Below are 23,363 nucleotides of genomic sequence, written 5' to 3'. Positions count from 1 at the left end.
TCTCTCCTGCTGCCATATAAGAGGTGCCTTGCTTCCCCTTTGCCTTCCACCATGATTGTAAGCTTATAATCATTAGGCCTCCTGGGGCCTCCCCAGCCATCTGGAACTGTGAGTCAATTAAACCTCTTTCCTTTATAAATTACCCAGTCTCAGGTAGTATCTCTATAGCAGTGTGAAAATGGATTAATACTACACCTATTGTGTTGTAGCTACATAGTGTATTATTAGACAAACCATAAATATTGTATCTGGCTTGTTTGATGTCCATAATAGTGTATCAGTCAGCTGTTGCTGCATAACAAATCACCACAAAATTCTCAAGTTGCATATTGTTCATGCATCTGTTGTTTGACTGAACTTTTGCTGGCACTCAGCTGGACTTGACACCAAGCTGTGGTCTGGGTTCAGATCTGTTCAACATGTCTGTCATCCTTCTTGGGCCAGCAAGCTACCTGGGCCATATGCTTCTTGTGCACATAAGCACAAGAGGGCAACCCCAACCATGCAAAGACATTCTAAGCCTCTACTTTTGTCATGCCTGCCTACATTCCATTTTCCAAAGTAGGTTATGTGGCCAAATCCAAATTCCCAGGCCAGGGAAGTACTGTTTTCCCAGCTCTTGTTCACTCTGCTTTATCTACATTGGATTTCTTGCTGTACTTGAGCAAGTCAGTCACACTCCCCTCTCAGAGTCTTTACATTTGCCAGTCCTTCCGTGTGGAGCACTTTTCCCTCAAATACTTGTGCGACTCATACCCTCCAGTTCTTAAAGCTTTTGCTCAACTGCATCTCATCAATGAGGACTTCCAAGACTCCACTTTCTGATGACTCTCATTGTCCCTTGCTAGCCCTCTCCTCAGAGTGTTCATCACCACTCAACATACCTATATAGTTTACTTATTTACTTGTTAAGCCTGTGTGCCTCCATAAGAATGCGAGTTTCACAGAGAGTGTGTGGGTGCGGTTTGCCTATTGATATATCTTCAGTGAACAATAGTTGGATTTTAATAAATATTTGAATAAATAAATTAATCTTACTGTTTTTAAACTTTTGTGGTTTTTAAAAGGCATTTTAAAAATCTGGGTTAGTATCAAATATTACAGTGGTATTACTTTAACTTCAGGTTTCATTTAGCTGTTTTAACTTTTACAATATATTCTGACACAGAAAATATTAGGCATTAAGCATTTTTTTTGACAGATAGTTTCTTTATTCATCCTCCTCCTCCTCCTCCTCCTCCTCCTCCTCCTTCTCTTCTTCTCTTCTTCCTCCTCCTCTTCATCTTCCTCTTCAACCTTTTTCCAGGCAACTTTAGCAGGACCCTTTGCACCATCAAACTTTCCTTTCGACTTATAGTCAGCAGCATCCTTCTCATACTTCTCCTTCAGCTTTGCTGCCTTAGTGATGTAAGGCTGCTTGTCACTGTCATTTAAATTATTCCACATCTCACCCAGCTTTTTTGCCACATCTCCAATAGAGATGTCGGGGTTTGTGGATTTGATCTTGGGGTGGAATTCTGAACAGAACAGGAAGAATCCAGACGGTGGCCTTTTGAGAGCATTAGGATCCTCCTTCTTCTTGCCTCCCTTAGCTGGTCCATAATCCTTCATTTCCCGATCATAGAGCACTTTATCTGCCTTTGCCATTTCATCAAATTTAGATTTCTCTTTCCCGGACATTGTCTTCCACCTCTCACAGCACTTCTTGGAAAATTCTGCAAAATTGACAGGGACCTCTGGGTTTTTCTTATGTTCTTCTCTGCACGTCTGCACAAAGAAGGCATAAGCAGACATCTTGCCCTTTGGTTTCTTGGGGTCACCTTTAGCCATCCTGACTGTATTGTTCGCTAGTCTCGCATTAAGCATTTTTCAATGAGTTGATTCACTTCTACTCATGCACATATGTGATGTCTGATTTCGATTCTTAAAAAGAGATGAGCCTGGGCGTGGTGGCTCATGCCTGTAATCCCAGCACTTTGGGAGGCCGAGGCCGGCAGATCACGAGGTCAGGAAATTGAGACTATCCTGGCTGACATGGTGAAACCCCATCTCTACTAAAATATACAAAAAATTAGCCGGGCATGGTGGCACGTGCCTGTAGTCCCAGCTACTCAGGAGGCTGAGGCAAGAGAATCGCTTGAACCCGGGAGGCAGAGGTTGCAGCTAGCTGAGATTCCACCACTGCACTCCAGCCTGGACGACAGAGCACGACTCTATCTCAAAAACAAAAACAAAAACAAACAAAACAAACAATGAGTTAAAACCATCTTGAGAAATCATGAAAATATTGAGAAAAGAAGAAAACAAGATTATATTCTACTTGTTTTTATACTACCTAGAATGTAATAGGCACTCAAAAAATATCTGAATGGATGCAATTATCACTGCTATAAAAGTTTTCCATTAAAGCAAATAAGCCAATTTTACATTTGCATTATACTTGGACACTCATATTAAAGACTCACAGAGAGTTTATCTGGAAAGATAAACTTGGCTGACATCATTAGGTTTATACTTTATAATTTGATCTTTGAAATAATTCAGGAACAGGAATGCCAGTCACTTCATTGAACTGTGCCTGAATTTTAACACAGTACAACTGAGTTCCTAGAGCTCCAATATGATGTAATTAAACTGTCAGAAATATTAACATCGATGCTCATGAGCATCATTCATGATGTTCTCTTGGTTCTGATTTATTCAGTAAGGCATACTTTCACTAAAGTGGACTTACTGTCATTAAAAATGCCTCACGTTTCCCAATTCAGCAAAAATTTGCATCAGTAATGGAACAGAGAGATGTAATCAGCCCTTCAGTTGTCAGGATCTTGATCCTCTTGGTAGTATTTCATTCATTTCATCTTCACCAGATAATGGTAGTTTAAAACTGCAAGAAAAATGAAACTAAAAATACTGAATTTCACTTCTTTTTCTAAAGGCACAAACTTAAGCAAATAGTGCATGTGTGTGAGGGGGGAGGAAGAGAGAAAGAGAAGAGAAGAGTTTGTAACTATTCCTTTTCTGCTTCGTGACCTTAATTCTTCAGCACCTGTTTCCTGTACTTGATATTGCAAAGAGGTTTCCTGTGGTATGTTACCAGGAGACTCACATAGTCTGAGGCTTTTTATCTACCTTACGTTCTTATCCCTCCATTCTAATAAAAATATGAAGCCTCACATCCACCTAGAATATGATTTTGTCTTAATGGTTAGCATTGGCAGTGATTCTTTTAGCTTCTGCTGTATAAAAAAAAAAAAACCACACAAGGAATAAATGCAGGATTATAATCATAGATGAAAATCCAAGTGGCATAGACCAAAGGAAATGACAAGCATATTTAAGTCATTTACTCACTGGCTTCCGAAGCAGTTCCAAGTCAGATGTAAAACTGAGGTTGTCCCTAAGCAAGTTCACTATGGTTGACTTGCTAAAGCAAGGTCTTGTTTTAGATGGAAGTGACAATGGGCAAAACAAATAGAGCTTGAATAGAAGTTATTTTCACTATTGGAAGATTGTATATTATGAAAAATTACTTTCAAATTTTGTTTGCACCTAAGAAATTTCCCTTTTACTTGCAAATGCTGTTTGAAGTGTATTTCTTTAACACATGAACAAACAATAGAGACACAGATCCACAAAATCTACAAGGAGACTTCCAATCCCAGTGAATATCATCCATCCATAGGTTTGTTTCCAGATCATCATTCTCTCCTCACATAAACAGTCAAAATTTTTGTAATGTCTTCTTTATAAAACCCAAAACATAATTATGATAAAGTAGTCCCAAGTAACAAAGAGGAAAGGACTATAACTCTCTGGTATATGCCATATCTACAGTTTTTAGAATATTCATATTTCATGACCTATATAGGACACATACTATTTTTATTTCTATTACATTGGAGTTTAAAGGTACTTGAGTTTCATTTGTATTTTTGGTTAAATGTCAAAAGAAAGAGTGAAGAAAAGACCTCAGTGTCTCAACTCCCTTCTTACCTTCATGAAGTGATTGCAAAGTGTTCAGTTCTTATTCTTTTGTGTTGAGGAGACTGCACTGCAAGTGTGCAGTAATACTTATTTTATTACATAGAACAAAGTTTCACATTTGTTAATGGGGCACAAAAGAGAGTTTGTCAGTTTTACCTTTTTCCATTGACTTTTTTTTTTTTAATTTTTAGATTTATTTTGTTTGTTTGTTTGTTTGTTTTAAATAGAGACAGAGTCTCACTGTGTTGCCCAGGCTGCTCTCAAATTCCTGGCATCAAACACTTCTCCCACCTCGGCTTCCCAAGGGGCTGGGATTACAGGCATGAGCGACCACACCCAGCCTGTTTTTTACTGAAGTATAATATTCGTACATATTTATGGAGTACATGCGATTTTTTTTTTGCATACACAGAATGTGTAATGATCAAGTCAGGGTATTTAGAGTATTCATTATCTCATGTATTTATCATTTCTATGTGCGGGGCACATTTCAAGTAATTCTAGTCAGCTTTTAAAAAGATACACACTAGGCTGGGCGTGGCGGCTCACGCCTGTAATCCAAGCACTTTGGGAGTCCGAGGTGGGCGGATCATGAGGTCAGGAGTTCGAGACCAGCCTGGCCAATATGGTGAAACCCTGTCTCTACTAAAAATGCAAAAATTAGCTGGACGTGGTGGTGCATGCCTGTAGTCCCAGCTACTTGGGAGGCTGAGGCAGAGGAATCGTTTGAACCTGGGAGGCAGAGGTTGCAGTGAGCCAAGATCGTGCCACTGCACTTCAGCCTGGGCAACAGAGCGAGACTCCATCTAAAAAAAAAAAAAAGATATACAGGTTTTTTTTTCTCCAAGAGTAATGATACAGATAAACTACTGTATGGAATTCGTCCCTTTAAAGAATTATTTCCTAATTACTAAGCTTGAGGAGTTTTTTTTGTTATTTATGAGCAAGTGAAATGAATTTATAATGGTGTTAAAAATGTAATTATGGCCCTTTTCTTTAATATCTGCTTTGTATAAATGTAATTTTCCATTATTTGTTTTTGCTTTTATTAAGGTGAGGAAGATGTTCTCAGTCCTCCCCAGGACACAAGCACAGGGTTGGAGGAGGTGATGGAGCAACTCAACAACTCCTTCCCTAGTTCAAGAGGTAAGCTCCAATACCTAGAAGGGACTCAGATTTGCTGGGATCAGGCCACTCGCTTCCCCACCCAACTGGTATGTGTATTTCCATCTGGAAGCCAACACGCAGTATCAGAATGGCAATTTGGGTCCATGGTGAAAAGATTTGATTTGTAAGTGTGAATTTCTGGTGTAGAGTATTCTGAATTCAAATACCTGTGAAGTCAACATGTTTCCAGAAATAAGAATACCACCTTCTATTTGTCAAGTATTTTACTTGCTTCACACATTAGTCTGAAGAGTTAATTATGAGGTGCCCTTTACTGAAGAGCAATTATTATGTGACTTTTACAGATGACGAAATTAATGCCCTGATAGTGCCTTTGCCAGGGACATATGGCTACTACGTGCTACAGCAAGGCCTAGAACATGCCTACTGATCGGTGGTGGTAGAGATTCTGACTTGCAGTCTGATGCCCTTTATATTTAAAAATTGTATCTTACTCCATCATTTAAATATAGGGACAACTAAATCTTCATAGAGTAGTTGGTTATTATTTTTTACTTCAAGAGAGGGAATACAGGCTTAGCAAAGAAAGACATTAATATTTTTCTTTTTCTTCATCACTTCGGCCTTGCGTATTTTGTTCCCATACAAAAACAGCATTTTACCACACAGAATTTTCCCACTGGCTTGCATGAGCTTCAGATGTCTTGCTTCATCCAAGATGATATTTTGCTACTACTGTTCGTTTCCGGGGGCATTTATTTGGTTTATTGCCCTCACATAAAACAAAGTCACTGTCTTGCCTTCCTTCAACGAATAACAAGGATGGTGGCAGTCACCTGTGATCAAATAGAAGGAAAGCCTAGAGAAACAAAAGGGAGAAAACACAAGGCTTTGTGGCCAGTGATTGGCACCTCTAATGGGCAGCCTGGGAGGGACAGGCAGCAGGAAATCTGGGCTGTTTGTTCCTCTCCATAAGGGCAATGAGGAGGGTGTATTGAGTAGTGTGTTTTTCCTATCTTTTTGTTCAGTGTCAGTTAACAATGGCCATTTCCTAGCTATTTGATGTGCAAGTAAACGTTGTGCAGTGCACATTAAAAGCAATAATGTTCTGGTAGAGCGTTGCTAAGGAACCGTCAGGGGAAGCTAATTTTAAATGTCTGCACCAGCCATCTTTTCACTGCTGAGCGCCACTGATGTGTTGATTTTAACAGATAAAAATCTTATCTGTCTTCCACCCACCCCCACATCCCCCACCGCCACCCGCATCCCCATCCTGACTATCTTAGGTATCTCCTTCTAGATGTCATAATTCATAATGAGAAGATCATACACAGGCTTGACAGAATCAAGTGCTTTCACCTTTCTCCTCATTACTTTGTCCTGCCCGCTTTTACTAGCACCTACTACGTACCAGTGGAGGTAGTAGGGATGAAAAGAAGAAATGACAAGTTCCTTGCCTTCAAGGTACTTACAGTCAATTGCGGATACAGAATTCCAAAGAAATTCAAATCACAGTACAATCATTGATTACTGTATGATCCTGGCCCCTTGAACTGGTAGCTTGTTTACCTGCTCTGGAAAGTTGGTGGCTGCCCTGTTGGCACCCTGGGCATTTCTTCCACATCTAAACAAGAGGTCAGCAGAGACGAAGTTACAGCAAGGCTCATGACTCTGCTGCTTCATAGGCAGCCTTGACTTCCTAGACTCCTTTTTGTACCTGACTCTCTGGTCCACCCTAATTAGCTGTAAGGTGAAATCCTTTGCACCATCTCCCTGCGTCCCACTTTTAGAGTGTCCTTAAAGCTAGACACCACATGGGTGTAGAAGAAGCTTCCTGGAAGACTAGAAGTATACCTCCTCTGATAAGGTATTTAGCAGTCAGTATCTCTGATGTTGATTTACTTCCTTGTATGGAAACTTGGGAAACTCAATTCAGGCCACCTGGATAGTGTTTACTAAATTAGTGCTTACGGAAGAATTTCAGGCCTTAAGTGCTGATTTAAGTTCTCAAATGTGAGATAAGGAGGCCTCGTCCGATACCAATTCCAGTAACTTAAGTTTCTGCTTACTCAGTGGTACCTTGTGGCCTGAGAAAATTAATTCACATTCTTAAAAAACAAAACAATTAAATAAACAAAAACACAACGAGAGAGTAGCGAAGGTGTTGGAAAATCTGGCCGATCATTCTGTAATACTGTGACCTTGGCATTTCCTCATGTTTTGCTACTTTGAACTAAGCCTTTCTTACAGGCCTTTTCCTCCCCAAATTCAAGTGGACAAGTTTCATTATTGTAAAAATTAGGCTAATTATTGATGCACTCAAAAAAGTGGTTTTTGGATGCTTTATTTCCAACCGAAAGCTTTTTTTTTTTAATTTTGAAAACAGCAGATGTGTGTGTATGTGTATACACACACATATAGAGTCAAGTTTGGCGGGAACATCTTACCAGTTGGTAGATGTGTTTGGCTGATATTAAGCAGAAATTCTTGAGAATCTTAACATCTTGGGATTACAAAGTCTCTCAAATGGAAGAGCCTTGAAAGGTCATTTTAACATTTTTGACATCCAGGACAGTGACTTTTGACCCTGTTTTGATGGTTATCCATATCAGAGAAACATTTTACATCACAAACTGGGGTAAAGATACAAATTATACATGTGTTTATGTACACACATGTATATATACACCCACCATACGTACACACACACACGTTTACAGTCACATATGCAAAGATGAGAAACAAAAGTTTCATCAAGTGATGCCTTCCATACTACATACAATGCATGCTGTTTTTCTGTTTTATTTATTTAAAAACAAAATGCTGGTTGCAACCCACTAAATGGATTTTCTGAACCAGTGGTTTAAAAATACTGATCTATCCGAACTCAGTTTTTCTTGCCTAGGTGAATTATCTTTCAAAAAAATTTAAATTTTGAGATTTTTGCCATGGAAGTTTCTGCCAAGACGTTGCTAATGTCTCAGAGACCTTTATAGTTTTATTCTAACACTACCATCCATGTTCTCATTGTTGTGTTACAAAAAACAAAGTTCATGGTTGCTACAGCTGTTTTGGACAGCTGTTTGAGTAACTCAAAACAGATGTGAGAGCCAGAGGTCTGACATTTAGTGGAAATGTGCTATTAAATACCACCTCATGGTTTACTTAACCCTGCTGATAATTGCCCACAGAGGAAAAGCCGTTTTTAAAAAAACTTATGCTTTTCATAAATATAAAGTATATAGATAGGTAAGCTATTGTGTACCTCAAATTTACAACTTTTCTGTTGCCCCTTGTCACAGAGTTGGTCCTGAAGGTGTCAGCTAACCTTTATCTTTTATTTTCACAAAGAGTACCCGGAAGCCAAGAAAAGTCAAGTGCCTTGTTTATGACCATTCAGCAAGTTAAGTTAGGCTTCTAATCGTATCTTAATGGCTTTGCTAAACTGTTATCAAAATTAATAAAGGAGGTGCATGCTTCTCCGTTTAGTGATCAAACGATAGCCAACACTATCCTGCATAATAGGCAATACAAGCAGCAGCATATTCAAGATATGAATGTGTGAACGTGTAGCTTTGTGATGATATCTTTCTGGTTGGTCTCTAGATGATATACTTAGTTGTTCACAAACACTTGGGTGATTTGAGTGGCTCAGTGTAACACTGAATATTAGCCAATTTCTATCTAATCTATCTATCTCTAATCTCTTCCTTTGTAAGTATATGTGTAGAAGTTGAATTCTAGTGTAATAAGTCATTATCTACTATAAGGTACTTTCTAAAGCTCTGCCATTCTATAGGAAAACTACATGGGTAGAAGAAACAAATGTAATTTAAAAAATAACCCCGTTAAGTGATTTGTCCATAAGTCTCTGATCATTTAGCAGACTAACAAAGATATTTTTATTTGTATGTGCATTGATGAAAGAAGTGCTCTCCTAGTCAGCAGTATGGTATCAGGCTCTCTAAAATGTGGTGCCACTTTATATAGATGAATGAATAATAGGAGCCAAGATAATAATCCAGAAAGCAGTTAGCAGTGCTACTATTTCTGCTGCCTGTACAATCTCTTGCCTACTGACCTGTGCCACATTATTTTTATCCCCACCAGCCCATGCCATCCTCTTTTTTTCATACCATCCCCTCTCAAGCCCACATACATTCTATTAAATACCCCTAAATTACCAACCCAACAGCTTTGTAAAACCTGCCATCTTTTAAAATTAAAATCTTATTCTGTGGTTCTTTTATGGAAGAACAACATAAAGAACAAAGGCAGATAGAAATATCGTGTACCCTTTTTCAGGCACCGTTCTGTTTCCTGTATTCTTCCACAAAGGATTAGAGCAGTTATCCCTTTAATCCAGGACTAGCAAACTACATACAGCCCATATGCCAAATCTGGCCCACTATCTGTTTTTATAAATAAAGTTTTATTGGAACATAGTCACACCCATTCATTTACATGTTGCCTGTAGTTGCTTTCTCATTACCAGGACAGAGTAGTTGCAGCAATGTTGAATAGTTGGTACAGAGACTGTGGGCTTGGAAAGTCTAAAATATTTACTATCTGGCCCTTTATGGGGAAAATTTGCCAGTCTCTGCTTTACACTATTATTGTCCATTCTGACTCATTACATGTATAGAGTCACAGGCTTCTGTGCTGATCAACTTTCAGCTGAACAAGATTATTGAGCTGAAATTGAATTGATTTATACATTTATACTCATATTCACCAAAGAGCCTGCAAGTGTGGCCATTTGAATTTTTTTGACTTGTTAAATAACAGAAATCCTAAAAAGGGACTCATTCTTCCTTAAGTATTTTAAACAGCCAGTGAATTAATATAAAAGAGGCTAAAAGCACGCAGAAACAGTACTGTCCTGCAATTCAACTCTAAAATAATGACTTACAATCAATAATGTCAATTTTATACTGCCCGAGGAAATTAGACTTCTCTGGACCTGACCAAGCCCTTTAGACTTAGAACTGCCCCAGCACACTTCCCTTTTGTCTTGATTCATTTCCTGACAACATGTCACATTGCCAGATGGACACTGTAACTGAAGGTCTACGGAAACTCATTTCCAAAAAAAAAAATATGTTTATAAAATAACACTTTTATCTAAAACTTTATCAGTCAAGAACTTTTAAAAATGTCATAACCAAGTAGTCTCTGTTTTGTCAGTGTAGAACTAGTCCTTATACGGTAGAAAATACCACTTGTTTTTAACTTTTTCTAAAGTGAAATAAAAGGACCTTCCTTTTGTAATGTGTTAATGAGTACATGGCGACCCAAGTGATGAGGGAGGATTTTCAGTGATGAGGGAGGATTTTAGAAGAGATTAGAGTTAGCTTGGCTCTGGGAGGTCCATTTGCGTACAATATGGTTTCTGAAGAAGGACCTGGAACATAACACAAGTCATTTGCTGCTACATATTAAGCAATAATCAATTGATACTGAGTTCTGAATATGGCTTAGTGTAGAATTACTAAAGATATGTAACATTAAGCATTCTAAGAATCATCATTACATTCTGAAATACATAACCATAATTACATTCTAAATCACATGGCTTCCTAACAACTCTGTCCTTCCTAAAGATCTCAAGTTTTAAAAGTAGACCAAAGTTATGTGCCAAAACAAGTTACCCACCTTTGGCATCCAAACTAAAGTGTGCCAGTGAAGGGCAAGTTACTTATAACACAGAAGGACTCTTGGTCATGATCCAACTACTACTTTACCAGTTCACTTCAGCCAGTATTTATCAACTACCGTTAGTGTCTATGTACAGTACAGGGCATTGGAGATAGAGAGGTGGATGAGCAACATGTGGACCCCATCCTCAAGAGGCTTATAGTCTTACAGGGGAAGAGAACTGATTCTGCCACCAGACAGTATTATGAAACATAAAGATAGTTTTTTTAAAAAACCTCGCTAAAGGAATCACAAAGAAGGGGTGAGTAATTCATACTGAGATTTCAGTCATCAAGGACAGAATGACGTTCTCCTCCCCAAATGATGGGAACATCATTTGGTATGGGTCTCCCACTAGTGACACCCACAGCTGAGGAGCTAGTACCCATTTTTCTCCCTTTTCCCTGGCTTGAAGAGCATCATAAATACCTGGCCCTTATGTGGTCAAGCTGAAAATCTGATACTCCTAAGAAATTGCTGAGTCATGTAGGAAATTCAGAAGGGAGAGAAGGAGAAAGGGAGGGTTAAGAAAGAGAGGGAGAGAGGAAAGAAAAACTTAGAAACTATCTTTAAATGTATACTAGAAGTTTTGAACCCTAACCTTGCATTTTGAAAGGTTTCTATTGGTATCGTAGCTCCACACTTCTTCATTCCAGACTAGTAGTTCTCAAATTGTTTCAGGGAGTTTTTAATCTTCTTGGAGCCACTGAGAATGAGAATGATGGGTGGAGGGGAAAGGGAGATGCTGTACAGGATCTCTCACAGCTCTGCTTTAAACTGCTCCAAATATTGGAATTCCATATAAGATTGTTTTAGGAGATGTCCCATTGCTATAGTTAAAACAGTTTGAAAACCAAGGTTTTCAGTTTGAAGACCTTGGAGATAAAGGAAATTGAATGCCCAAGACATGCTATTGACATGTATGGTCAGAGGTCCCTACTTTTCTGTCCGATTATGACTTATCATAGAACACTTTCTCAGCAGAATCTACTTTTGAAATACAAATAAATGCATACAGATGTAGGACTCTATGAATCAAGGCCAGTGGGTCTTTAGCCATTGCCTCTTAAGGCTCCTGATATTTGCTGAATTGAGGAGGAAGCTGAAAGCTCATTCCTGGATCTGACTCTGTGGCTTGCCCATTAGTGGGACTTACCTCTTCCCCTCATCTGTTCTTTTCCATTTTCTCAAATGCCTCCAATTTCATCATGGACATGCTCAGCTTCTATCAGATAGAACAAATTCTCCCAAGAGGATGGAGTCCAGCCTCTGTGTCGGGTTCTACCTTGCATTTGATGTGCAGACTTTGGGCACACAAAGTCAACTACTGTTTATGTTTCAATGTGCTGATTGTCAAGTCAAGAGTGAAGAGATTCTGAGATTTTTTTTTTAACATTAAGTTTGAGTTGTCCTTGAAAACGATGCCCAATTTGTCAGATTTCTATCCTGTGCCAGTTTTCATCCAGTTTAATGCGTGAACTCTATGGATTTTATAAATGACGTCTTCTGGATCATGTTATCTGTTTACACTGATCTTAAGTGTATGTAAAGGTTATTTGACTAGATGTGTCTTTTGGGTTTTTGTTTCTGTTTTTTTTTTTTTTTTTTTTTTTTTTCAGCAGAGAATAAATGGTCATCTCAACATTTGTTTGGTAAAAGAAGCAAATTGATATGAAATTGTATATTTATGCATGTTTTTTTTCCCTTTCTGATATCTCTGCCTCTTCCTCTCTCTATTATTAAAGGAAGAAATACCCCTGGAAAGCCAATGAGAGAGGTTAGTGAGATTCAGGCTCACGGCCATGGCTTCTGTCTGTCTCATCCTGCTTTTTATGTTTGGCGTTTGTGTAAGAATTGTGTGTGTGCACGCGCATGTGTGTATTACACATTGTGTCATCATGTAAGGATGGTAGTCACCTCTCCACTTGCAGCTCATGAGGAACATTCCTCAAATGTTCATTGCCGTTGTCATCACCATGACGACAAGACTGGGGTTGGGGGAGCAAGAATCTCTTTAAAATGGCAATCCTTTGTAGTCCCTAGGTTGGAATCCTGCAGTTCATCATCTGTTGCCATTTGCAACACAAGCAAAATCTTCAAACTAAATTTAGCCTTGAACATAACTGATGAGTCATAAAGCTTTCTTCCACTTCCAGGACCTTAGCATTTTCTGCCAGCGCCCTTAGTTTTTATTCTTCTGGGATGACTTCATTTTGCTTTTGTTTCCTTTTTTCTTGGTTCCTACGCTCGCTCTTTCCCATTTTAGCGAACATTTTTTGAGCACTTACTGTGTGCCAAGCATTGTTCTCAGCACTTGCCATCTTTTTCATCATGTCATCTTCATGACAAACCTGTGAGGTAGGTACTCTTATTAACCCCATTTTACAGATAAGGAGACTGAGTCAATGAGAGAGTAAGCAGTGTGTCCCAGGTGACAGAGCCAGGATTTGGATCCAGGCAGTCTGGCTCCAGACCCACACTCTTAACTCTCATGTGAAAGGCTTACATCATCTCAACGTACCCTTCAGAAGATGATCTTTTTTATTTGGTATTTGAAGCCACACAGAACAATAACCAGTTCGATTAAAAAACTAAATATTGGAGTCTTGAGAGTTTTTTTAAATGCCTATTTATGGGTTGAAAGGGATAGGGTGCAGTCTTATCACTGAATGTGGTTTGAGGTTTTACAGTGAAAGATGCTTCTTACTCCTATTCCACCAGGAATATTGTCTGAATATCAAATTACCTAATTAAGTGACTGTTGGGTGACAAAAAATGTTAACTGACAGCCCAAGTAAAAACAAGGTTGTCTTTACAAAGAATTTAATCTGCAGGAGGAGAGAAGGAAAGCTCTCCTATGGGATGGCAGTGTTCTGGGAGACAGGCTGGATGGGTGGAGAGTCCTTCTTATATGAGAAGATTCTGGACTCCTTAGCAATAGGATGGACTAGAGTGACCACTGATTCATTTCAACACAGGAATCATAACGAAAACTGTGCCAACATCGTGCCATACAAGTCTAATCAATTTAATGATCCTTCAGTGTGTCTGTGCCAGTGCCTCCTTCCAAGGCTTTGGGCAGTGGGGCCAGGGAGGGAATGGTAGGCTGGGAGGAGAAATTGAGGAAACCTGACTTGGTGAAGCATTGAATGCTCCTGACGGTTTGCCTGGTTCATGTACTTCGTATGTGAGACTTCTTGGGTTCATTCTTACGGTAAGTGCCCCTTAAAATTTATTCATTTTAACTTTTTGTAGAAAAATGCACCATAATTTTGACCATTTTAAACATGTTTCATTCACAAATGAATTTTAGAAAAGGCTAGCATGTGTAATTGAAGTGATATAGGCATTTGCAGACTTGACTACCTGAGGTGTATGGTGTTCAGACAAGTTTCCAGAAGCCAAAGAATCAAAACAATAATGACCTTTTTTAATGCTATGAAAATATCCCAAATGTACAGTAGACCAGATTTTTTTCAGAGATTAAATTATAGAGAAGAAAAGATAAGCAAATTTCACTGTAGTATTCTGGCTTTGCGTTGGCCAGTTGAATGCTAACAGTTTATCTGGGAATTGTATTTTTAAAAATTAGAGCACCAGATTGCTATTGAGGTCTTGGATCTTTGCCAGAAAGTCTCAATTCCAATCGCTGTGGAAAACAATTCCCTCAGGCACTGGTGGCGTGTGAGACTAAATGTGTTGCAGTTAGTGCCAACTTGGAAAAACATAACAACTGCTAATGTTCAAGGCATAGTGCCTTTGTGTTCAATAATCCTTGCTTAAGAATGGATTAAATTAATACTTTCTATAGACATAGTTTTCTGTCACCTTGTGCCTGAAGGTGATTGCAAAGGTCTGAATCCTGGCTGCTTTTCAGTACCTCTTATACTTCATAGTATGAGACTGTAATTTTGACTTTAGAAAAATCTGTCAGGTAAAATTAATGACCTCCCGAATGCTCTGCCTTACACACATGGATAATAGAACTAGGATACAAATCTACTTTCTATATTCATGTCACAGTGCAGTCTTACCCCTCCAATGGATTAAAGTGTGATTCTTTGGGGCAGTAGTTTGTAAAAGAGATTGACTTCTTTTTTCTGGATCTAATGAAAAACTCCATGGAAAAAACTTAGAATTATTATTCTGGTAAAGCAGGTATTTAGTGAAGTAACCAAAGGCATAATCTAGATTATGAGGTGACTCTAAAAGTTATTTTTATAGCACAAAGATGGCCACAAGGTCATTTGTGAAAATGCAGGAGTTTAAACCAGTTAAAGGCCACCCAACTTTTTGTGGGAGTGTGCATGGCTCATTAAGAATAATGAACCTCTGTTTTCCCTGGCAGATTTTTAAATAGCAGATACCCCTAGAACTTATGCTTCTTGAGAGATTCAAGAATTTTCCTTCCAGGTAGTAACTGAACAGCATTTCAAGGAAGAGAAGCACCACTTGGCTATATAATCTATAAATGCATTTACTTGTTTTATTATATTTTGAACTGCCATCTACATCCCCTAGCACACAGTCTAAAAAGACACATTTTGATTATCGATAAGCTGACAGGAAAAAAATGAGTTTTCCCCCCTTTTTTGTTGAAGTTTTGTAATATGTTTTCTAGCTACTGTGGGTCATGAGAAATACTTCGAATTACATTCAGGCATCAGGTTGTAAAGGTCTTGGGCTTTGTTTTGACTGATTTTGTTAATAACTGTAAAGATTGCTAGTAATTAAAAATTCGCAGTTAGTCCATTTATTTTCAGTTTATGCATGAATAATTATGCAGATTTCCCAGGGTTGCTGGACAGTCAAAAATAGATACAGGGGAAGCCCTCCAGCTTGGTAGCAGCAGTTACATATTTGTACTCTGAGCTCTAAGGAGCAGCAGAGGCCCCACTGTGTCGTCTTCCTGTGGTTTTTATGGCACAGAAAGCCAAAAATGATTTCAGTTCTTCACTGAGGGCTGCCAAACTATTGGTCCACTTTATGAATAGTGCATATGCTTTGTTAAAAATGTTTATACTTGCAGTCTCAACCAAAATCCAAAGCAATTTTCTAAAATATAATTCTCCATGAAATTCTTTGCACTAATAAAGCACAAAAAGATATACAAACTTGGTCACCTTAATAGAAATGCCTGAATGACATTAAACTTTTAATAAGTCTTCAATTGTGGTGTCATCACTGTGTAAGTGCCTGCCCATGTAATCCTCTTCCGATCCTCCCATATTTTGTAGAGAAGATAAGATAGATAGATATCTCTTGAAATAAATATTAAAACAATACTCTCCCTAGTCTATCTTTAATTTTTAATTGGGATTTTAACAATTATTATGGGAATCTGTAAAGTTGATTCATGGCAAGGTAGTAATAGCCTAGTAAAGCATTTCAGTTCCAAAGACAATACTTGAATAGTGGAAGGATTTACCAATGTGCAATAATTAAAATTAGCCATATAAAACTACGGGACATAGATGAAAAGGCAAGCCATAAAGTATGTCTCAGATTATCTATCTTACTGTAAATCTGAATTTTGCTACAAAGTACCCAGGGACATTATGCTGTTCTTTTTTTCCATGCTGGGAGATTCTTATTAAAAGGCTATTGTGATAGTTAGTTAACCCTCATTTAGGAGGAGATCTAAGATGGATTCACGGAATACCCAAATGCATACAATATATGTTGGTCACCTTATAATTAGGCTCTAGAGTAATTTGGAATGGGAAGTAATTTTTATTCTGAGGTGTCCTAATTCAAATGTTAATAGTGCACCAAAAGGTCAATTCAAGAGTTTGTTTTTCAACCCAAGTAAAAGCAGAGAGAAAATAGCCACCTCCACCATAGCCTCAGAAGCAAGCCAACAGCCTGAAACAGCTTTGAAATGAAAATTTCAGCTTTGAAAGGAAAATTTCAGCTCTGAAATGAAATGAAAATTTCGTGTGATGGGGGTGATATTGGAGGTAATGGTGTGGTAGTTGTGCGGGTGACAGAGGTGGTGATGGTGGTTTGATAGTAAAAAACATTAGTACAAGTAGAGAGAGAGTAAGTAATCACTCATAGTCAAGGTGGAAAAGATGTATCCCATCACGGAATATTCCTGTTCTGATAGAAATCTTGTGCTTATCTGTGGAATTCTTTTGATATATATTTACATTGGGAACATGAGTGTAGCTTGACATTTTTCCATTTAAACACCAGTAGCCTGCTCCAACATTAAGCTGATACTAACAAACAACGTGTAATGGCTTCATTAACAAGGCTTTGCTTCTTCCTGGAAACTGGTGGAAATCAAACCTTGTTGTGTATACCCTCGATGCAGCTTCTGTGTTGTCTTCACCCAGAAATGGGGAATGATTTCCCAAATGGCAAAGAAACAGAGTGATGCTATCTGCACCTGTTGTAAAGTCTGTCTGTCTTTCTCTTTGTTTTCCAGGACACAATGTAGGAAGTCTTTTCCACATGGCAGATGATTTGGGCAGAGCAATGGAGTCCTTAGTATCAGTCATGACAGATGAAGAAGGAGCAGAATAAATGTTTTACAACTCCTGATTCCCGCATGGTTTTTATAATATTCATACAACAAAGAGGATTAGACAGTAAGAGTTTACAAGAAATAAATCTATATTTTTGTGAAGGGTAGTGGTACTATACTGTAGATTTCAGTAGTTTCTAAGTCTGTTATTGTTTTGTTAACAATGGCAGGTTTTACACGTCTATGCAATTGTACAAAAAAGTTATAAGAAAACTACATGTAAAATCTTGATAGCTAAATAACTTGCCATTTCTTTATATGGAACGCATTTTGGGTTGTTTAAAAATTTATAACAGTTATAAAGAAAGATTGTAAACTAAAGTGTGCTTTATAAAAAAAAGTTGTTTATAAAAACCCCTAAAAACAAACACACACACAAACATACACACACACACACAAACATACACACACACAACTTTGAGGCAGCGCATTGTTTTGCATCCTTTGGTGTGATATCCATATGAAATTCATGGCTTTTTCTTTGTTTGCATATTAAAGATAGATAGGACTTCCTCTAACACCACCAAATGACTACTTCACACTGCTCATTTGAGAATTGTCAACTGAGTGGGGCGGGCTGTGAGTTTTCATTTTATATATCTATATGTCTATAAGTATATAAATACTATAGTTATATAGATAGATAGATATGAATTTCTATAGACTTTTTCCATTTTTTAAATGTTCGTGTCACTTCTTCCTAATAGAAAGAAATTAATTCTAGTCATCCAGGCTTACCTGCTTGGTCTAGAATGGATTTTTCCCTGGAGCCGGAAGCCAGGAGGAAACTACCAGACTAAAACATTGTCTACACCTCCAGATGTTCCTCATTTTAAACTTTCCACTGACAACTAGAGTACTGAATTTTTTTAAAGGGAACATGTGAATGAATACACAGGACTTATTATATCAGAGTAATCAGTTGGTTGATTGATTGATATATTCGGCTTCCTGCTGCTGGCAATGCCACGATTTAGATTTAATGATGCTTCAGTGGAAATCAGGAGGTATTCTGACCTTCTGAGCATCCAAAGGTATTTTTCACTTCAAAGCAGTAGCAGGATGATGACAGGGCTGGAGGGCTATGGATTCCCAGCCCATCCCTGTGAAGGCATAGGCCACTCTTTCTTTAACTGAAGGACTGGATGACTGTTCATAATACATAAAGTTCTCTGTAATTAATTAATTACAACTAAATTATTATGCCTTCTTCTCACAGTCAAAAGGAAGTGGGTGGTTTTGTTTTTGTTGCTGTTTTTTTAGCTCTATTTTCCCATGCCGGATGAGTTTTTAAATGCCACAAGACAATTTAAAATAAACTTTGGGAAAAGGTGTAAGACAGTAGCCCCATTACATTTGTGATACTGACAAGTATCAACCCAGAAGCCCATGAACTGTGTTTCCCTCCTTTGCATTTATCTGCGAGTAATTCCACACGGGTTTGTAAGTAAGAAGGCAAATTGATTCAAATGTTACAAAAGTAAAAGCTACTCCAAACCCTTCTTGGGGGGTTAGACAGGTTAAATATATAAACAAACAAACAAACAAACACACACTGCTCAAAAATTGGAGAAAAGCTCAAGAGGAAAAGCTAAGGACTGGTAGGAAAAAGCTTTACTCTTTCATGCCATTTTATTCCTCTTTGATTTTTAAATCATTCATTCAATAGACAGACATCACCGTGTGACCTATAATTTTGCAAATCTGTTACCTCTGACATCAAGTGTAATTAGCTTTTGGAGAGTGGGTTTTGTCCATTATTTTATTAATAATAATTAACATCAAACACGGCTTCTCATGCTATTTCTACCTCACTTTGGTTTTGGGGTGTTCCTGATAATCGTGCACACCTGAGTTCACAGCTTCACCACTTGTCTATTGCGTGATTTTCTTTTTCCTTTATAATTTTCAAAAGAAAACCCAAAGCTCCAAGGTAACATATTACATGAAGATTTGGTTTTTGTCTTGCATTTTTTTCCTTTATGTGACGCTGGACCTTTTCTTTACCCAAGGACTTCTAAAACAAACTAAGATTTAAAACAAGGGGTTACTTTACATCCTACTAAGAAGTTTAAGTTTCATTCTAAAATCAGAGGTAAATAGAGTGCATAATTTTGTTTTAATCTTTTTGTTTTTTCTTTTAGACATTAGTTCTGGAGTGAGTCTGTCATAATATTTGAATAAAAATTGAGAGCTTTATTGCTGCATTTTAAGCATAATTTGGACATTATTTCGTGTTGTGTTGTGTTGTTTATAACCACCAAGTATTAAATTGTAAATCATAATCAATGTAACTGAAGCATAAACATCACATGGCATGTTTTGTCATTGTTTTCAGGTACTGAGTTCTTACTTGAGTATCATAATATATTGTGTTTTAACACCAACACTGTAACATTTACTAATTATTTTTTTAAACTTCAGTTCTACTGCATTTTCACAACATATCAGACTTCACCAAATATATGCCTTACTATTGTATTATAGTACTGCTTTACTGTGTATCTTAATAAAGCACGCAGTTATGTTACAAAAAAGTGTTGATTGGACTGCAGTACTTTGTTTTTATTTTAATTTAGTTATTTACTTTTTAAATAGGTAATACATGCATATGAGTAAAAAACTATAATCTAGAAAGACAGTGAAAAGACTCCCAACTACCCTTTCCCCCATATCACCCTCATTGCCCTGAGTAGACATTATTAATTTCTTATTTAGTCTTCCAAAGTGTCTTTATTATTATATAAGCAATTAAAATATATGTTCCTTTTTTTTTTCCCTATTATTTCACAGGATATAGCATTCTCTGTACCCAGTTATGTGCCTTACTTGTTTAAATTTAAATATGGACTCAAGAAATCTTTCTTTCATTTAAATATATAAAATGCTTTCTCATTCTTTTTTATAGCTGTATAATATTTCATTATATGTTCACAGGCTATTTATTTTATTTAAGCAATTCCCTTTGGTGGGATATGTAGTCTGTTTTCAGTCTTTTGCTATAACAAACAACATTGCACATTTCTCATTACATCATTTCATTTGTGCACAAATATATCTGTGGGATACTTCCTAGAAGTGAGATTGCTGGGTTAAAGGGAGTAAGCATTTGTAGATTGGGAGATACATTTTGAGCAGTGATAGTCAGTCATAGTGTTTGTTGTGTTTGTTTGTTTTTTGTTTTAATAATGACAAGTATATTAAGTCAGTTTGCAATTCATACTTTGCTTCCGAAGAGAATTTCATATCACTTCTATTCTTGTTAATGTCACCAGACTTAAGAGGATGCCTGAGTAGTAAAGAGGATGCATGAGTAGTAAGAGACACCTAAAACGATGTCTCAGAACTGGTTCCAGGGAAGACTCCCTTACCATAGTCAATCACCACCACGGGGAGAACCTCTCCTTTGCCCCTGCCCTGCTCTGTTTCTTGCCCTAGCTGCAAAGGAGGCTGAGAAAGTGGGTAGCAATGCCAGCACTTCTTAGGGAGAGGCTATCTTTACCTATTCCCAAGGTTCATGGTTGGGAGGGGTTCCCCCAACAGTGTTCAGATACTGGTGAGCCAAAGGAATAACATAAGTCCACTAGGTGCAGCCTATCCTAGTGATTTTGGAAATAACAGGAGATGATCCATCTCATTAGAAATGATGTTAGTAGATGTGGCATCTCTGCTGTGAATCACTTGCTAATTTTTTGAGAGTAGGGTGATGATGCTCACCCAAGTGACTACCACATCGAAACACTGCCCTTGACATCCACATATACCAAGAAAAATTTTCATCCTATTTAAATAAACAAATCATTTATCCTTCCCACCATTACCCGAACCTACCTTTGTTTGAAACACCCAGACTGGCTGTTTTGGTGACACTTAAGGATGTAACTGAGGAATCTTCAACACTTCACCACGTCTAAGACAACCGTGTGTGGATGATTCTGAGGAGGGCATTTGGTTTTCCATTCCATACTTGGCACACACTAGAAGAGACAGAATTAATTCAGTTAAAAATTAAAATGGATCAAGCTGGCACAGATTATGCACCGGCAAGCAAAATGTGCATTTGGGAGAAAGCACCAAGACTAATGGATGTGTTCTGTAGAGCTGCGATGGGATTTCCCTTAATTTGTAATGCTCTAATGGTGGAATGAATACAAAGGCAGGCACTGGCACACTTGCAAAGACTTTGCCTTCAAATTAAGTGTAGGAAGGACACGAATCAAATTCTTTCCCACAGTAGCAAAGCCATTGGAGTAGGAACTATAAACATGCTCTTCAATGCCCCTTGCACGTCAGTGTACTGTGATCTCATGGACTTAACTGACAACACAAGAGTGGCAGCATGCCCAGCATTCCACAATAAACAATATTGTGTGAATGTGTAAAGTTTGGGGATGTCTGAGAGGAGCTTTTGTGTACAGAAAAGGTGATCTACAGTAACTTGAGGTTTAAATGTTATATGTACATACTTATGTGTGTATGTACATGTGTGTATTTTATATACATTCAGGATTTTAGCTCTTCCATACGTTTATTTTGAAATAATTCAAACAAGAAAAACTGAAACAAAAGAAAAATTGCAAGAACAGTACAAAGAAAGAACCCACATATACCCTTTACCCAGGTTAATGAATTGTTTACATTTTGCTTCATTTACTTTACTGTTCTCTCATTGAATAGATGATAGTTTTTTCTGAGCCATTTTAAGAATAAAGTTGTAGACATCATGCCTCCTTACATTTAAATACATCATGTACATTTCCTAATATCTACGACATTCTCTTGCATAACCATAGTACAATTATCAAAATAAAAAAATTATATATAGCTATCTACTCTACAGTCCATATTCAACCAAATATTGTCAATTGTGCCAACGATGTCTTTTATCATTATATATCTTTCCCTAGTCTGGCATCTAATTCATGATTTCATGACATTTAGTTGTCATCTCTCTTTAATCACCTTTGATCCGGAACAGTGTCTCTGCCTTTCTCTGTCTTCAAAGACCTTGACATTTTTAACAGTACAAGACAGTTACTTTGTAGGATGTGCATCAATTTGGGTTTGTCTGATGTGTTCTCATGGTTTAGATTCAGGGCATGCATTTTTGTCAGGAATACTACACAAACAATGATGTGTCCTCAGCATGTGATACCAGGAGGCACATTCCCATTCTTGGTGCTGTTAACACTGATCATTTGGTAAAGGTGGTGTCTGCCAGCTTTCTCCACTTGGTATACATTTTAAAACCTAATTTTTCATAAATCTTTAAGTTCAACTTAGAAATTTTATTTTTAGATATATAAATGTAGACAATTTGTATGAAGTAAGAACAGTCACTTTTAGTGAGCAGACTTAGCCATGTTGAGTAGTCTGAATTTTTTTGTTCTAAGCTGTATCTATACACTTAATGCGCTTTATTTTCAAGCCTATCTAATATCTCACAGGGAAGACCAACGCCAACCAACAGCACCTCCACCATACCTAACTCACATATATCGAGACAAATTAAACATATAAATATAGTGAATCTCAATTCCTCTGAAACAGTCCAATAGCATATACTGTATAAGTTAAGTCCAACTTTTTAAATTCATTTTGAAATCACATGTGTAAAAATACACATTTTACATTGGAACCTAAGACTTATCTCCCCAATTTGCTAATATGTCAAATTGCCACAAACATCTTAAGCACTTTAAACAAACACAGATTATGCCTAAATTCAACATAAAAGTATTAAAACCAAGGGTTAGGTTTACTCCACCATCTCTTTGTTTCATTTTAAAACGTCCTAGGCTTTCAAGACTTATTTGATAAGGTGTGTTTTAAAATGTGACCCAGGAGTGCTAAAGTCTTTGAATCTCATAGTTTTGAGGGTGGCCACATGAAGTCTGTAGCCTTCAGCCTCCTGCGGTTATTCAAGGATGCCCTTCAATTGATAATAATTTTATCTGTGTGTCACAATGTGAAAACATTTGGGAAACTCTGCACTAAGAGAATACTTTTATCATCATAA

The 23,363-nt window shown here is 37.5% G+C and overlaps 1 protein-coding gene and 1 pseudogene across 19 annotated transcripts in view; one reads left to right on the top strand and one right to left on the bottom strand.

Annotated features, from left to right (window-relative positions):
• The window catches only part of DMD (dystrophin), a 2,269,491-nt gene extending 2,249,610 nt beyond the window's left edge, over positions 1–19,881 (top strand). For 14 of the 19 annotated variants that reach the window (XM_050777140.1, XM_050777144.1, XM_050777148.1 and 11 more), the window contains 2 exons: positions 5,041–5,133; positions 17,246–19,881. In XM_050777140.1, coding sequence (XP_050633097.1) covers positions 5,041–5,133; positions 17,246–17,343 — 191 coding nt within the window. In that variant the 3' untranslated portion in view covers positions 17,344–19,881. Of the gene's footprint in view, positions 1–5,040; positions 5,134–12,557; positions 12,590–17,245 lie in introns of all 19 variants that reach the window. The other 5 variants (XM_050777150.1, XM_050777145.1, XM_050777143.1 and 2 more) reach the window with 1 other exon arrangement.
• LOC126946612 (high mobility group protein B3-like) lies at positions 1,211–2,239 on the bottom strand (annotated as a pseudogene).
• Positions 19,882–23,363: the final 3,482 nt, after the last annotated feature.

Source organism: Macaca thibetana, chromosome X, assembly GCF_024542745.1.
Source record: "Macaca thibetana thibetana isolate TM-01 chromosome X, ASM2454274v1, whole genome shotgun sequence".
Taxonomy (NCBI): domain Eukaryota; kingdom Metazoa; phylum Chordata; class Mammalia; order Primates; family Cercopithecidae; genus Macaca; species Macaca thibetana.
This window is presented reverse-complemented; position numbering and strand designations above follow the sequence as displayed.